The 15,027-nt window shown below is 43.9% G+C and overlaps 2 protein-coding genes across 2 annotated transcripts; both read right to left on the bottom strand.

Annotated features, from left to right (window-relative positions):
• Positions 1-1,318: 1,318 nt before the first annotated feature.
• On the bottom strand, positions 1,319-3,819 carry LOC138606572 (odorant receptor 131-2-like). Its single transcript, XM_069679042.1, has 4 exons — positions 3,617-3,819; positions 2,689-2,827; positions 1,847-2,272; positions 1,319-1,567 (listed from the first exon to the last, which is right to left on the bottom strand). Exons 1-4 carry the CDS (start codon positions 3,817-3,819, stop codon positions 1,319-1,321), a joined length of 1,017 nt encoding a protein of 338 aa, XP_069535143.1.
• A 9,434-nt stretch (positions 3,820-13,253) lies between these two features.
• Positions 13,254-14,781, bottom strand: LOC138605286 (odorant receptor 131-2-like). The gene is made up of 2 exons (XM_069677432.1): positions 14,671-14,781; positions 13,254-14,069 (listed from the first exon to the last, which is right to left on the bottom strand). The coding sequence occupies exon 2, from the start codon at positions 14,028-14,030 to the stop codon at positions 13,254-13,256; it is 777 nt and encodes a 258-aa protein (XP_069533533.1). The 5' UTR covers positions 14,031-14,069; positions 14,671-14,781.
• Positions 14,782-15,027: the final 246 nt, after the last annotated feature.

Genomic DNA, 15,027 nt, shown 5'->3' with positions numbered 1-15,027 from the left:
TCTGTCGTACAGTCGTCATGGAGAGCGAAATGAGCCATAGAGACACAAACCGTTTTTGTACCCGGCTGTAAACGTGTTTATTTCTGCTGTAACGTTTTAACATGGGGCTCTATTTCCCCTTTTTATTTAAAAATGTTTATACATGTGCACAAGCTTTATACAACATGAACTGTGGCAGAGCTGCTCAATGGTGCAGGCGAGCTAACAGGTCAGCGGTGGCTGCAGCGTTGCGTCGGCCTCGGTGTCACCGAATTCTGTAAACAACGCGATGAGAACAATGAACTAAAGTCTTCCATCGCATTTATACAATGCTCGTCTAGAAGCCAAAAGTTAAGTGACGTTAGCTTATGAGCCAGTGGCAAAATGTAGCATGTTAGTAGCATGCTAATGCTAGCACGCTAACTAGCTGTTGGTGAGCTAGTATCACACAATTATAACTACAGGGTTTAACGTAACATCACTTTGAAAATGAGCAGCATGTCTGGTAACAAGGCAAACAGAAACATATCTTACCATTATCAGTAGAGACGGCTGTGGCTCAGTGGTAGACTCGGTCGTCTTTCAATCAGAAGTTTGGAGGTTCGAACCCCAGCTCCCTCAGGCTACATGTTGAAGTGTCCTTGGGCAAGACACTGAACCCCAAATTGCTCCCAGTGACAGAGCCAACGGGTATGCTGCTTGCTTCCTGCCAGCTGTCGGCGTTTCTTCATGTCTGTGTGTTCCTGCCTCTGTGCTCTCTAACCGTTCACCTGAAGTTGCATGCACCTTTTTCCTGCCCCACTGTGGTCACCTGTGGCTTCTCAGTCCTTTCTTTTTGAGTCCGCTGCCAAAATCAGTGGGCGTATTTATATTCACCCATTGAGCTCTCGCTCCATCTGCCGGGATTTGGTCCCTTTTCCTTTGATGTCCGAATTCACTGTGGTGATAATGTTCCTTGTACTCTTTGCACCATGCTTTGCACACTACTATCTCTCTCTCTTAGCGACATAAAAGCTAGGTTACAAACAAATGTGTGTCTTGTGTGGAGCATTTGAAGCTGCAAGATTACATCACAGTTCACATCAGGCGTTGCTTTAGCTGCTTTATACACGACAAGTATTCAGTCCAGTGATTTTAAAATCAATCAGAGAAGTCATCCATCGTCTCGATTGTGATTGTGATTTATCTTTGTTAGAAATTCAGATATCGGCATATAAGTTTGTCTAAAGCTGACTTCCTGTCAAAAAAGATGAGCGTTTTATTCTGAAAAACTGCAAATAGCTCTAACACGTCCCAACATGCACTGAACCCAGACTGTGCAGACTGATTGCCGATCCACCTACAGGTTCACTTTCACTAGCACGGGTCTGACCCTGACAGCACGCGGGCTCCCGCAGGTCAGGTACCGGGTCCAGTACTTCCTGAACAGCTCGTCTCTGAAGCCGTAGATCACGGGGCTCAGGAAGCGAGGGATGATGTAGACGACCAGGAAGAAGATGTAACGGATCTCCAAACTGAAGCGCGGGAAGAGAGAGATGAGAGCCGCCTGCAGGGAGGGGACCACGAAGGCCAGCATGCACAGCAGCAGCTGGAGCATAAACAAAGACACATCTGATTGTGATGAGGGTGATATCAAACTATAACATTTACATCAGAGAGTACGTGTTTGATTCAAAGGGCTTTGAACAGTTTAAATGTTTCAGAGCTTCTTTTGTCTTTATAAAAATCCTGCAAACAAAATAAAACCTTAAAGAGACACAAAGGAACCGATCGATGATGTCATCAGCTGTACGTTATCGTTTCAAACTAAGACACCTGACAAAGACGTGAGACCGACGTGTCGACGTGTCGATGCAGACATACCAACCTGCACCCCATGCAGCAGCACCGTGTTCCTGGCTCTCTTCACGGAGGCCAGGCCGGTGGAGGCGGCGCGCGCCGTCAGCATGATCTTACAGTAGGTGTAGAGCAGCGTGAGGGCCACGAAGGACAGGTACACCCCGTCAAACACACAGTTCTTGTAGTAGATGGAGCGGTGGCGGAAGAGGAGCGGGTGGTCGCAGAAGATGGAGGTGTGGAAGAAACTAAGGGGCTCGTAGACGATGGTGATGAGCAGGTCGGTGAGGGGAGGGGTGACGGTGAGGATGAGGATGACTCCGATGAGGAGGAGGGTGCGCGGGACGGTGCACATCTGGCTGTAGTGTAAGGGGAAGCAGATGGACAGGTAGCGCTCCACCGCCATGCCGGCCAGGATGAGAGGGGTGGAGCGGGTGGTGAGGACGGCTGTCATGATCTGAGGAAGCACAGAGGGGATGGAGTGAATCAGGAGGGCGGGTCCAGATTGCCAAAGACAGTCATAAAATATGAAGCACAGGTGTACACAGTATCAAGCATCTTTAACTGGTCACGAGCATACACAAAGAACAAATCACTGTCATCCAATAAACATAAAAGCATCAAGTGTTCCTCATATGGAGGGAAAATCAGGATCTTACTAGAGTCCTACTGTTTTCTACTTTCTCTCTGACTAGATGTTCAAACATTTCAGGACTCAGGACCCTGAAACTGTCATGTCTTATTTCCATATATTTCACAGAGTCGTGATTTTGGAGATGATTAGACCATCAGCTGTTCTCTGCTGCTGTTCACACCCAGACAAAGCGGTTCAGCAGAGCCCAGTGGGCACAAAGTGCATGCATACTGACGGACCAGGAAGCAGCAGAAGGAGGCTTGGATCTTCCTGAAGATGTAGCTGACCACGTAGAGAGCCGTCACCAGGCTGAGCTGCAGCGCGTCGTTGATCACCATGCAGATGAACATGATGTAACGAGGGTTCTCATAGAAGAGTCTGAAGATACACAAGAGGAGCAACAGACCAAACACAGAGAGACAGGTAACTCATCTAAAGACTCTCACCTGCGTCTACACAGTGTGTGTACATGCATCTGCACAGTGTGTACCTGCGTCTGCACACTGTGTACCTGCGTCTGCACACTGTGCACCTGCGTCTGCACAGAGTGTGTACCTGCGTCTGCACAGTGTCTACCTGTGTCTGCACAGTGTATGTACATGTGTCTGCACACTGTGTACCTGCGTCTGCACACTGTGTACCTGCGTCTGCACACTGTGTACCTGCGTCTGCACAGAGTGTGTACCTGCGTCTGCACACTGTGTACCTGCGTCTACACAGAGTGTGTACCTGCGTCTGCACACTGTGTACCTGCGTCTACACAGAGTGTGTACCTGCGTCTGCACAGTGTCTACCTGTGTCTGCACAGTGTATGTACATGTGTCTGCACACTGTGTACCTGCGTCTGCACAGAGTGTGTACCTGCGTCTGCACAGTGTGTACCTGCGTCTGCACAGAGTGTGTACCTGCGTCTGCACACTGTGTACCTGCGTCTGCACACTGTGTACCTGCGTCTGCACAGAGTGTGTACCTGCGTCTGCATAAAGTGTGAACATGTGTCTGCACAGTGTCTACCTGTGTCTGCACAGTGTGTGTACATGTGTCTGCACAGTGTGTACCTGCGTCTGCACAGTGTGTACATGTGTCTCCACAGTGTGTGTACATGTGTCTGCACAGTGTCTACCTGCGTCTGCACAGTGTGTGTACATGCGTCTGCACAGTGTGTACCTGTGTCTGAGGAAGGTGTGCACCATGCTGCCATTGATGATGCTGAGGGTCAGCCACACCAGCATGGCCACGATGTTCTTAGTGAGAGCGTTAGAGAAGCTGTCTTTGACCACCGCCACAGCGCCCCCTGTCAGCGTGGAGCTGCTGTTACTCATGAGCAGGTCCAGAGGGCTGGAGGGGGTGGAGTTCAGCATCACTAACATCTCCTCCCTCCACACCAGCTGAACGAACACAGACATTAAATCTGCTGTTACACAGACAGACACAAACATCTCGTACATGATGTTTTTAATGTTGTTTTGGGGATGCATTAATATTAGATACCAGAACACTGTTAGATGCAGTACCAGGCACTCTTTTTGAGCACACTGGTTGTTTTGGTGGATAATTTTCTTCCAAGAAGAAAACAAATACATCCTTAGAAACTGACAAAAACACATGCAGAGTTTGGTATGTAGGTGAGGAGAGCAGATGCATGAAGGCAGAAGTCGACATCTTTGTAACTGACAGACAGAGGAGCTGCACAGACATACAGTGCTGCAGAATAACAGACATCCTCACCTGTGCACACCTACAACCACAGATCTTCCATCCACACGTTTAGGAGGTCATGGCTCGCAGTGTTAAAAAGACAAAGCTCTGGACTCTGCAGGAAGATCAGAGAAAACAACGTTTAGAGTCAGTTATAAAAAGACATTTTAGTTTGTCGGTTTGCTCTCTGATGGTCAGACTCAGAAACAAGCAGGAACCTGGATGCACATTTTATCAGAGCTTTGAAAGACTTTTACTTTGACAAAAACATGTAAGCGTCTAAGACACGCCGCAGACACTTCAGTGGTGTTGTTATTATTCAATACTATAAAACGTCTCCTTTTACACAACAACATAAATGTGATTCAATACATTCTGAACAAACTTTAAGACTTACCTGATTCAACAGATCATAAATATTCACTGTGGGGTCTGACATGTATTTTATTTATTTATTCGGGTCAGTATTAACAATCGCTCTCCCCTTTAAAAGAACAACAGAAGTTATGTAACTATTACGAATAAATACATTTGGGGACAAACCAACAGAAAAGATGTAGGCTGAAGCTGGGGCTTATTATGCCTACCCTTCTTACACAACTAATTGTGTTTGGCAGCCATTCAATGATTTAACTTTAGTTATACCAAAGCAGAAAAAAACAAAGTTCATTTCTTACACAAGAGAAAAGAAAAAAGTTCCAAAAGAGTTCTGAACAAGTAAGAAACAAAAACAAGACAAACACAATCATCATATATTAGTTTATATTTGTTTATCATCAGAACACATTTTTAATTCTGCAGCTTTACGCCTTTGACAGAGACACAGTCCAGCTTTCAGTGTGTCCTTGCCTTTATTTCAGTGAGAACACCTGCTCACCTGAGTTCATACCGACTGTCTCCAATGTTAAACAAGTTATTTTGTGCTTTGTAAATAATCTGTGCAGTTTTTAGTTCAACTAAATCATAAAAGTTTAGAGCCTGTAGATGAATAAATCATTGGCTGGTTGGCAGTAATTAGATTTACAATTGGTAAACATTTCTTCTGTAACAGGAAAATAGAAACAGTGTGTGTTTTGTGTGACACCACACCTCCACACAGCCTGTAAGAAAAATGCATCAGAGCACAAAACAGCCTTTTTTATATCATCTGAATGATCGAGTTGGAACATACCTGTAATAAACATGAAGCCAGAAATCTGCACAACATGAAACATTTGAACACAAACATCATCATCAGCACATCACAGATCCTGCTGTACGACAGACTCACCCGCTGAGTCACTGACAGTCAGCGACCTCCTCCTGCTGCCTGCTGTCTCTTATATAACGATTCATACGGATGATATATATGGATCTGTGTGTGTGTGTGTGTTTACTGATCAGGTCGTCATAGTGATAGGCTAAAGGTCACGATGTCACAGGTTATGTTATGGATCCCTTTAATGAGCATGAGAAGACGTCTGATCCCAGCCTGTAAAGATGATGATGTGTGACGATAATGAACATGAAGATTGTTTTACAGAATGATTGAGTGATTTTCAAATGCATTCAGGATTTAACCTTGTGTGTGTAAAGTATAGCTTTGGTTTGGAATGAAGATTTTAGGTTGTAATATCCAACAGTGACTTGAGTCGAGCAGAAATTGAACTTACAACCTGAAGGCACAAAGTGCACCTAAAATACCAAAATAATCTTTAAACCAAACTGAAACTTACAAAGGAGACAGTCAAAGAGCCGAGAAATGTACTCAAAATATCCAGTGTGCAAAACTGTCTTGTAAAAAGTCTGAAAGCAAAAAGAAGAAGCAGACGGGTCTGAACGTTAAAACCTTTATTTACCTGCAAAGCTCATCGCGCTCATTGATGATGGTGCTGAGAATTAAAATGATTTTTGCAAACAGAAAAGCTTAAATAAAAAAACCTCATTGTTCAATGTCTAAAAGTAATTAAAAGAGTTTTAATAAATCCACAGGAGGTCGATCTTGGATAGACTTTCACCCAGCGGACTATTATCAGCCAGCAGCCTCTTCCTATTGCCATGACGGAAGATTATTATGGCAACTGAACACCGTAAGAGCCTTACTTTTTGAACTGACTTCTCTACATATAAGGTATAGCACTTTAATGCACAGGACTATTTAGGTTTTGTATAACATTGGCTGCTCTTAGTTCATTACATTTTATTTATTTATGTTCTCACCTGTTACTACCGGACTTCTATTTATATGGACAATGCAACACAAGTGCCTCATTCTCAGAACTGATTTAAGAGAAATTCATTTAGTGGGAGGCTTTCTGCCAATGTGTTTTTATTTTATTTGGGTGTTATTTTATTTCCCATCCTGAAAAGGCACCCTAATGCGCAACATTATTCCGGTTTAATATGTTATTGGCCACTCAACTTTTCTTCTCGTTATATTATACTCCGTGGCTCGTTGGGTATTTTTGGTTGAATTGCTATATTTTCTTTCTTTCTTAAGATGACCAGTTATTTTTCATGAGAACTTCAGACAGTCGGTGGTTACCCTCTGGTCAGCAGTCGTCACTACATCGCTGTGTCTCCATATAGATTTGACTGAATAACTGAGATGTGAGGAGACAGGGACAAAATTAATCTGATATTGGTACTACTAAAGACTTAAGACTATTTGAGACAAGAGAAGATACTCTTTACTTTCAAATCCTGTTTCCAACTCCGTTTCATTCCGTTATTATTACATAATTTACTCTCGTTCTTTTCTCTCTCTTTTGGTGTATATTGATACTGATCTTGGTGTTTTATGTTAAGAATGAACGCTCGGGAGCTCTACCAGGTAGGGTAGATAGCTCAAGATGGTTACAAGGAAGTTGTGTGTTTATCACAGAAGGGAGGGGGGGTGGGGGAGCACTCAGGGATGTTATATTCATCGTGTCATAGCAGGATTACATCTCACTCTGATTAGAGGTTACCTGGATGGCTAACTACACTATACTATCCCTCAATGTTAGAGGGTTAAACTCACCATTTAAGCGCTCAAAAGTCTTAGAATTATTGAGAAGGAAAAATGTTGATGTGGCTCTCCTATCTGAGACTCATTTAGAACCGACTAATGTCTGTCGTATGCAGAACAAACACTACAGAACGGTAGCATCCTCGGAGGATGGATCCAAGACCAAGGGGGTTATGATTCTAATGAAACGTAAACTAAATCTGGCAATTGAGAAAATTAGTTCTAATAATTCAGGGAGATTGGCTTATTGTGGGGTTTCTATCCAAGGGAAAAAAATAGCCTTTGCAAGTATATATGCGCCCACAATCTTTGATCCATCTTATTTTCCTTGGTTAACTAAAGAGTTACTGTGTCTCTCTAACTACTCACTTATTGTAGGATCAGACATGAATACGTTTTTCGATCGTAGTCTGGATAGATCTAATCCATCCATTACGCATTTACAGGCTTTATCCTCTGACGCTTTAAAGAACTTTGCTAAGGACATTAATTTGGTCGATATCTGGAGGGTTCAGAATCCTACAGCCAGAGATTACACATACTTTTCCCCATATCATAAAATGTTCTCAAGAATAGACTATATCCTAGCCACACCAAACCTGATTCCAGCTGCAGATGGGGTTGTATTCCTACCTCGTAATATCTCTGATCATAATGCGATAATAACCTCATTTAATTTGGATTCCCTACAAGGTACTCCGTCCAGGTGGAGGTTCAATACAACCCTTCTCAGAAACGGAAAATACCTCGCACAAGTTAAAACCAGATTGGAAGAATTTATTAATATTAACAAGGATTCAGTCTCGGATAACGCAATTGTATGGTCAGCGATCAAAGGCTTTCTACGTCACAATGCGATTGGTTTCTCATCTTATCTTAAAAAATGTAGTCTGCAAAAGATTTCTCAGTTGGAACGGGCTTGCAATGATTTAGAGAGAGAGCTTAAGGACAACTATAGTAATGAGGTGGAAACAAAGCTTAAATCAGTGAGGGCAGAATTGGATGATATACTTAGACAGCGGGTTGAATTTATGATGCACATCAACAAACATAGATATTACACTGATAGCAGTAAACCAAGCCGTCTCCTTGCACTTACATTGAAACGGCAAGAAAACCAATTCAACATTCCATCTATAAACTGTCCGGTGAAGGGTCTGGTCACTAAAACAGCCGACATTAATAATACATTCAAGTCATTTTTTGAGAATCTATACTCCTCAGAGGACAGACTTTCACAGGAATTATTCGACTCATTCTTTGACAATCTGAATCTACCCACGCTTTCTGACAATGAATCTAGAGAACTGGATGCCCCGATAACTTTAGATGAACTACACACAGCAGTTAAATTAACCAACAGGGGGCGCTCCCCAGGAATTGATGGGATCCCTGCTGAGCTATATTTAGAACTATGGAATATTGTAGGGCCCATTTGGTTAGACACTATTAATTCCGCTATAAGAAAGGGTTATTTCCACAAAGATCTTAACACAGCACTTATTTCAGTGCTTCATAAACCTGGCAAGGATCCCCAGAATTGTTCAAGTTACCGTCCTATATCGCTAATTAACGCAGACATCAAAATTTACTCCAAAGTTATTGCTATGCGTCTGGACAAAGTCATCGGGAAGTTAATCAATCCGGACCAAACCGGTTTCCTTAAAGGGCGATTGGCATCAGACAATGTCCGCCGGCTTTTGCATGTCATCGCTGATACCAAAAAGACAGGCTCGCCAGGTGGACTCCTATTTCTCGATGCGGAAAAAGCATTTGATCGCCTGGAATGGGGATATTTGTGGAAAGTCCTAGAAAAATTTAAATTCGGTCCAAATTTTATTAAAATGATACAGGTTTTGTATTCTAATCCCTCCGCTAGGGTTGTCACAGCTGGGCAACTTTCCGATCTTTTCAGTATAGGTCGCGGTTCTAGACAGGGGTGCCCAGCATCTCCCTCCATTTTCAATTTGTCGCTCGAACCATTAGCCCAATACATACGACAAAGTACATTAGTTACTCCAATTAAAATAGGGTCCACATCACATTCCATCTCAATGTACGCTGATGATACACTTGTTTACCTCTCCGACCTACAACAGTCCCTCCCAAACGTGCTGAAAATTATAGAACGCTTTGGTATACTATCTGGTTATAAGATTAACTACTCCAAGTCGATCCTACTACTGTTGAACACAGATCTGAAGAAATTGAACATCCAATCATGCATACCGGTCGCGCAAAAGGTGGTATATTTAGGTATAGAAGTTAGTCCTTGTGTCCAGGCAATAGCGAGAAATAATTACTCGTCCATTTTGAAGAAAGTTGAGGATGACCTTGAGAGATGGGCAGCACTCCCTTCGTCAATGCCCGCCCGTGTAGCTACAATCAAAATGAATGTGCTTCCACTCATAAACTTTGTAAGTTCTATGCTCCCTTTACCAACCCCAGCGGGGTATTGGCGGAAACTTGACTCAAAGCTTAAAAAGTTTATTTGGAATGGAAAGAAATCTCGCATCAAATGGTCAACATTACAACGGGACAAACCCCAGGGTGGATGGGCTTGCCCAAACTTTAAGTTATATCATTGGGCGTTTGTGCTGCGTTCTTTGAAACACTGGTTTGATGCAGAAGTGGCTTCACCCTGGAAGACGCTAGAACAGGAGCTGGTTCATCCCTTAAGACTTCAAGATGTAGCTTTCTCTGGACTCAAACATAGGAAGTGTTATTCTCAATATGGACCAATAGTATCATACATAATACAAACTATGGTGAGTGTGGAGAAATATATGGGTTTTAAATCAAAATGGCACAAACACTCCCCTATTTGGCATAACGTCAATTTATTGACAGGTGGCGAAACATTCATTTCACAATCATGGGCTCAACATGGCATTTGGACATTGGGGGATATCTCGGGCCAAAACTCAATTTTGGATTTCCCGGATCTAATGTCCCATTTCGGTATCCCAAGAAGCTCACAGTTCCTCTATTTTAGAATAAGGTCAGCACTTAGTTCACTCAAGGTTCCTTGGGGGGCTGAATTGAGGACTCACCCTTTAATATCATTGATGGAGAGTGCTCCCCGAAAGAAAACAGTCTCCTATATTTATAATAATCTCATGTCACACACCCCTACAGAATCATCTGAATGCAGATCATGGGAGGCAGATATAAATCTAGGAACGGAGACCATTGATTGGGATGCTGTGTGGAAAAATGTCTTTCGGTCATCTAAAAACCCAAATCACCAGCTAATCCACTACAAAATTTGTCACAGGACCTACTTAACACCACGTAAAAGACATTTGATGGGTTTAGCTCCCAATCCTGACTGCACATTTTGTAATCAGGGCATTTTGGGTACACTGATGCATGTCCTGTGGGAGTGTCCAGATGTACAACGGTTCTGGGTTGAAGTTGTGGATAAGGTGTCTGATCTGATAGGGGAGAAACTTCCACTGGAACCGGCACTTCTTCTCTTAAATGATGACTCCAGGTTCAAGATTGCTGAGGCAGAACGTAAACTCTGGTTGGCTGGCATGACTGCAGCAAAAAAAATTATAGTTTTAAGGTGGCTCCCACCACACCAGTTACCAATAAAACATTGGCTACGAGCTCTCCTCGAGGTGATCTACCTGGAGTGGTCATCAGCTCGCATTAATAATTCTAAACCACGAACGTTGGAGATGTGGAAAAAAGCCGCAGAGGATGTTAAAACATTATTGTCATGACTTTTGTGGCTCATCTGTGGTAACGCTGTATGTTTAGTTTTGTAATCCTGTTTATCACTCTGTCTTATCCGATTATTTTGATTTTGACTTTGTTAATATTTCTATGTTGGTCTGTGTGCTCCGCGGGGAGGGGGTGGGGGGGGTGGAGGGACAGAGGGGGTTGTTCTGTGTGTTCAGTATATGTGTTTTGTATTTGTGTCATTATTGTCTAAAATTTAAAATAAAAATAAAAAGTTGATTACAAAAAAAAAAGAGTTTTAATAAAGTGGTCAGGACCGACCAGAAGGGGAGCGAAGGCCCGCGTGATCCGATCCAACAGAAGAGCTTCTGAAGCTCAATCTGCTAAAAGAGTTCAGGCTGGTTCTGAAAGGTGTCAGAACACACAGAGCATCACAGCTTGTTGTGTATGTGGCTGACCACCCCTTCATGGAAACAGTATTCCCTAATGGCAGTGGCCTCTCTCAGCAGGATAATGTTCCCTGCCACACTGCAGACATGGTTCAGGAATGGTTTGAAGAACACGGCGAGTTCAAGGTGTTGACTTGGCCTCCAGATTCTCCAGATCTCAATCCAACCGAGCGTCTGTGGGATGTGCTGGACAAACATGTCTGATCCATGGAGGCCCCACCTCGCAGCTTACCGGACTTAAAGGATCTGCTGCTCACGTCTTGGTGTCAGATACCTCAGCACACCTTCAGAGGTCAGATGGAGTCCATGCCTCGACAGTCAGGGCTGTTTTGGTGGCAAAAAAAGGGAATACAGCATCTATGCAGCAGCTAACCTGAAGCTAGCGTGCAGTAGGACACACTGCTGTTCTAAGGAACCAAACGTCTGTAATGTGTTGGATCTGAATAAATTCATTAGACGGTAGAAGACTGCAGAATAGAAGAGACACAACTCAGAGAGATACACACGTGTGTTTATTTATTGTGTTAATAATTAAAAAAGAAAGTGCTCTCAGCAGATACATGTTGTCCTTCTATCATTATTAAACCAAATCAACCTGGAGGATCTGTGTGCTGCTGTTCAGATGTCCTGCAGTCAAGAATAAATCATAATAATATATAATAATAAACTTTATTAATATAGCACGTCTCTTAACGAGGCTACAAAGTGCTTAGAAGAAGCAAAAAGACATCAGATTAAAAGACAGTTACAGACGGCGGTCTTCAGCGACGATGTTGTGGGCGGAGAGCTCCACAGTGTGTGACCTCTGACTGCAAAGGTCACTTTGGTTACCAGACGAGATTTAGGAACAACCAACAGAGTTGCATCCACTGATCTTAGGGAACGCCCCGGGCACATAAGGGGTTAAAAGATCTGTAATATATTTTGGGGCCAGGCCATTTAGAGCTTTAAAGGAATCAATAACATCTTAAAATCAATACGATAAAAAACTGCGGTGTTGTGCTGGTGTTTGTGGGTGCCTGTTGAAACTCGAGCGGCGGCGTTCTGGACCATTTGGAGTCGGTGGAGGGAGCTCTGACGACGCCAGTGTGAAGTGCATTACAGGCGTGAGGAAATAAAAGCATGAATGAATGTTTGAAATTAGTCTGAGATGATTAGAACAGGATTTTACAACATTCTTAACGAGGGCGTCAAAACTATGCGTCAGATATTACGCCCAGATTCTTACCTTTCAGAGGGATGTTGTTGTGAAGGGAACCAAGTTTGCTTGGTCAGGACTGGAGGGATGCGTGTGACCGAATATTATGACTTCAGATTTGTCTGAAGCTTTGGGACATCAAGCATTTGACATCACTGAGGCATGAGAGGAAGTCCTCTAAGCTGTTATTGGATCGGAGGGGAACACACAGCTGTGTGTCATCTGAATGATGAGAGCTGGTTCTGAATGTGTCTGCAGCTTATCTTACAGTTGTTTAGACTGACAGTTATATTCAGTGTATTTATTTCTCTAGCAAACACAAATAAAAACGACTCAAATCGAGCTGCACCTAAAAACAGAGAATCAGTTACCTCACATTTTGTTATCTAAATCTCTGCTTTTGTTTCCTGCTCTGATGCATCCTTGCCATGCAGGAGACTCAGCGTGACAGGCTGCAGACTTTACAGACTAAAAATGACCCGTCACCAGGTTTTATCAGGAGCTCAGAGGTCTCCTTCTCTCCGAAACAAACCGACCTGGTGTTGTAAACCTGCAAAAACACTCGACGCTTTCACGCTGAAAATCTGTGACAGCAACTTAAGCTCACGAGCAGATTAAAATCCTTCATCCAGATAAATTATGCACAAACACATGTCCTCAAACGCTGTGGAAGAAGTACTGAAATGTTTTCTTATCCACTTGATGAACGTTTGTCTTTCAGGTAAAACATCAGACTCCTGTAGGCTCACACTTGCATGTAAATCACAGACTAAATACCTGCTACATGCTATCTGTGTTCTGAGGCGCCACGGCCTTCACTTTGACCCTGCACCTGTTGCTCAGCAGGTACATCTTCAGGTACTTCCTGAACTTCTTGTCCCTGACACCGTAGATGATGGGGCTCAGGAAGCGCGGCAGGATGTAGACGATCAGGTAGTTGGCGTATCTGATCTCTGAGATTCTCCCGGGGAAGATGAGGTGCAGGACGACCTCCACGCTGGGGGAGATGTAGGAGAGCATGCACATGGCCAGCTGGGCCCCGTGCAGCAGGATGGTGTTCCTGGCTCTCTGGGCGGAAATCTTCTCCGTGGAGAGCGCCCGGGCCGCAAACAGGATCCTCAGGTAGGTGAAGACCAGGGTGAGAAACACGCAGGAGAAGTATATGATATCAAAGACCTGTCTCTTGTAGGCCAGGATCGGGTCTTTGAACACGTTCGGACGCAGGCAGAAGACCGACTGGTGGAAGAAGCTCAGAGACTCTGTAGCAAGAGTCACGAACAGATCTGTGATGTCAGGAGCCACAGAAATGAACCAAATCAAGCTGATGACGATGTACGTCCGCCTCACGGTGCAGATCTGAGCGTGGCGTAAAGGGTCACAGATGGCGATATAGCGCTCTATGGCCATGCTAGCGAGGTTGACGGGCGTGTTCCTGGTGGTGAAGACGGCCACCAGGATGAAGAAGCAGCAGAAGGAGACGTTGATCTTGTAGAGGACGTAGCTGAGGACGAAGAGGGTGATGGTGACGGTCAGCTGGATGCCGTCGTTGATCACCATGTGGATGAAGAGGATGTAACGGGGGTCTTCGTAAAACGTCTGGAGGAGGACGGAGGAGGGAGACACGGTCAGAGGGACGACAGCAGGTTATGGTACAAAGGAAATGAGAGTCACACGGTGACGTTAAGCTTTGTTAAACTGTCAGTCTGCGGTTATTTCAGCTTTAAACATATTTCATTTACAACGAGAGAAAGGCAGGTTTCCCTCACTTCTAAAGAGCCGGAGTAAGAGAACGTTTGGGCGACTGAAATGATTCGTAACATGAAATATTAATGAACACATGTTCACCACCAACTGGCTGCTTATAAGCACATACATAGGAAACATACTGGCCGTTACTTGGCTAAAGCACTTATTAATGATGTATCATGCATGATTAGAGTCAACACTGCCGGGCAGTTTCCTCTACGCTTCCTTTAAAAACCTCCAAATAACACTGATAAATAGTTCGTTAGGAAGTTCACACATTATGATACGCTTTGTTCAGCATTGTGATAAACAAGGAAGGTATATTCAGACTGTAATGTTAACGGCCTGGCAGTGGTGGAATGTGGTCATGCAGAGGAAGGCATTAAAGGGAACAGACAGCAAATAGGTCAAAGGTGCATCTTCTGCTGTGTGTGTGTGTGTGTGTGTGTACCTGGTGTCTAAAGAAGGTGGTCACCAAGGTGCTGTTGATGTAACTGAGGATGAGCCAGACCAGAACCACGATCAGGTTCTTCACTAACGCTGCGGTGAAAGTGTCTCTGACAAGCAGGAACTGGTGCACCAGCAGAGGGAGCCAGAGAGACACAGACACGCGGCACACTCAGACACGATCCATCAATATTTACCTTTTAATGCCATCAAAGCTGACACCTGTGGCCTGGTTCATATTCAAGGCAGAACAACAACTCACACATGTAACGATTCTCCTTATTTGTCCAATATTGATGAATATATTAACATCCTCAACATTTCTTTGTGTACAAGCTGACTGAAGTCTGGAGCGGACACA

Source organism: Semicossyphus pulcher, unplaced genomic scaffold, assembly GCF_022749685.1.
Source record: "Semicossyphus pulcher isolate SPU_LCO1_2020_fin unplaced genomic scaffold, fSemPul1.0.p SCAF_3, whole genome shotgun sequence".
Lineage (NCBI taxonomy): Eukaryota > Metazoa > Chordata > Actinopteri > Labriformes > Labridae > Semicossyphus > Semicossyphus pulcher.
This window is presented reverse-complemented; position numbering and strand designations above follow the sequence as displayed.